The sequence below is a fragment of the Anopheles gambiae genome, chromosome 3 (assembly GCF_943734735.2).
Source record: "Anopheles gambiae chromosome 3, idAnoGambNW_F1_1, whole genome shotgun sequence".
NCBI lineage: Eukaryota > Metazoa > Arthropoda > Insecta > Diptera > Culicidae > Anopheles > Anopheles gambiae.
The window spans coordinates 71,001,335-71,003,772 of NC_064602.1; the positions used below are offsets into that span (position 1 = coordinate 71,001,335).

Here is a 2,438-nt window from a genome sequence, read left to right on the forward strand (position 1 = left end):
ATAAACTGCCTTTATGCACTCCCCGGAATCATCACCCGATTCAAGTCCCTTGAGGCAGGCGTGAAACGGTACGGGCCTGGACAGGAATGGCTTGCGAGTGGCCCCTGGTGCAAGGGCCCGGCACAAGCGTGCGCGAAGGTGTGCACGAACGTCGTCGTACAGTGAAAGCGCGAATTGCTGGCAAATTTATGGGCTGCCCTCCGACACCGCCTGGCCCTTCGGAAGACACGCGTGTGTGTGTGTGTGTGTGTGCTTGCGCGCAAGGCTCTTCGTTCGAGACCACCTGGATCCAATTATTTATCCGTTTGCAATTTTTCCATGATTATCGACCACTTCGGAGGGCGAACCAGTGGCCATTTGCGTTCCTTGAGGGAAGCGAGTGCGCGAGCCTGCTTGGGTTGCCTGCCTTTGGTAACGAAGTGATTCCTTTCTGGGCCCTTTGCAGACCCGTCGAAACGGCTGTGTCGGTGTGGGGTGGTCTCTCTGCCCGTGCTCAACGGTGCAAAATATTTGTTTTTCATACACTGCAAAGTGAGCATAATTCGTTTTATTTATGTTGGATGTTATGATTTGTGACGCTCTGCACACACGCTTGTGAAATGCATACGGCGTATTATTATTGTGTTTTTTTGTCCACAAGCAATACGCAGATTTTTATTAACAGTTCCTGAAGGGTAATGGGTGGGGGGGGGGGGGGAGAGTGGTTGTCGAGGGGAATGGTTGATTATGCTTAACAATGCTCATGAGCTGTGAAACCTAATTTACTTATCACAAGTGCACAGAGCTTTCCTGTGCAGTTTCACATGTACAATCATACCGATTATGCCAAAAGCATAAAAGAAATCAAATCGCAAAGATCAATTTATTAGTATGATAGTTTTGTATGATCGAGATGAGTATTGGAGGTTGTAAATGATGTTACAATTTTTTACTCCAAATACGGTGTATTATTGTGCTATTATACAATTTAATTATAAGTACGTGTATGAGATAAAACCATAAAACCATGAAACATATAGAAAATGCTGCTTAACAAATACACAAGATAAAAAGATTTATCTTGATGATTGGAAAACTAAGTGAACTTCTTAAGCATAATATAAATAGAATAATTTGAGCATTGAACAAAAGTAACCGAAACTTTGCTCCAGCAAAGAGAACAGAAAAGTATACCAACAAATTGAAGAGGTATCCTTTCTTGCTTCTTAAATCAATCTAAACTAAGTAAGCGTTGCGTTTTCCAGCTGTCAAAAGCAACTGTCATGGGATGGATGTAAGCTAAGTCTGAATCATCCAAGCAACAACTGGAAATTAACGCTCCGTCAGTCATTAGTAAAATTTGCACATAGAAGGTTTTTTAGCCTATGTCCTGTCCTGAACAACTCCTGCGTTTTTACAATCAACTAGGAAGGCAGGAAAATGCTACCCGTGCGTGCTGTTGCAAATTTGGCTGTCCGCAGCAATGGTAATGTATAAACGAATCTATTGCTAAAAGTGCAAGTGCAAAACAGTATTAGAGTTCCTCCCTCATTTGCTCGATTGTTATATAACCCTCCACCATGATGTACTCCAACAGTGACATTCTTGTCCCGTGGATATCATGACCCGAAAAACTTCCGTGTGTTCACAATGAACGACATGCCAGTGCCGGACGGAGACTTTTTCAAGGAACATCGACGCAAGAATCGGTTTTACAATACTGTGCTTGCTGTGGGCGTTGTAAGCTTTGTCATCTCCATGATTGCGGTAAGTATTACGGGGTTAGATACGCACATACGTACCGGAATCGATTTTCCATACGGTCATCTCGCAAGGTTGCGATTCCGGTTGTCCTGTATGCACGTGTAAAACCCTTATATATATCCTTAAAAACAAAGCTGATGGACTACCTACTTTTCTTCACTTTTTATCACAACAGGTCAAAGAAAGCGGATTGTTGTATTGTAATTACATCCCACCGAAGAGCCTGGACTAAATGGAAACTAGGATGGAGCGGTTTGTTGCAAACGAAGTATTAAATGTTTGGTGCATATAAATTAATCTAAATGAAATAGCATATGTATACTTTGTTGCAAACATATCTTTTTTCTACAAGGTTTCTACCTCTATGGGTACTATGGTTACGATCAATCAAGACATTCGTCTCCATTCCTCAGCAAAACATTCCACTTGGGTGAGCTCTGCTCTATTCGGTTCTATTAATTTCAATACAGAAAATGTAACACGAATACTTTACATCCATTCATCTGGATTAGTTGCAAATAAAGGAAAAGTATTAATTTCTTTTTTTTTCAGCAAAACAGCTCAGTAAAACTATTTGCATAGGAACAAGCATACGAAGATACACCAGTTTGATTTGAAATAACAAATTTGAAAGGCTCGTAAATGTATCCCGCTTTCTTATCATCCAACGACCGTGACACAACTGTCCCCTATCC

General features: G+C 41.5%; 1 protein-coding gene across 1 annotated transcript; it reads left to right on the forward strand.

Moving 5' to 3' along the window:
• The first annotated feature begins 1,265 nt into the window (after nt 1-1,265).
• Nucleotides 1,266-2,056, forward strand: LOC5667883 (uncharacterized). Its single transcript, XM_061660103.1, has 3 exons — nt 1,266-1,465; nt 1,577-1,746; nt 1,919-2,056. The coding sequence occupies exons 1-3, from the start codon at nt 1,420-1,422 to the stop codon at nt 1,973-1,975; spliced, it is 273 nt and encodes a 90-aa protein (XP_061516087.1). The 5' UTR covers nt 1,266-1,419; the 3' UTR covers nt 1,976-2,056.
• Nucleotides 2,057-2,438: the final 382 nt, after the last annotated feature.

What these genes read in the sequence shown, in the direction of transcription:
- LOC5667883 (XM_061660103.1), top strand. Translation starts at nt 1,420, where the DNA reads ATGCTACCCGTGCGTGCTGTTGCAAATTTGGCTGTCCGCAGCAATG. An exon ending in TTTGGCTGTCCGCAGCAATG is followed by an intron (nt 1,466 to 1,576) that starts GTAATGTATAAA and finishes GTACTCCAACAG; the next exon opens with TGACATTCTTGTCCCGTGGA. An exon ending in TTGTCATCTCCATGATTGCG is followed by an intron (nt 1,747 to 1,918) that starts GTAAGTATTACG and finishes TTATCACAACAG; the next exon opens with GTCAAAGAAAGCGGATTGTT.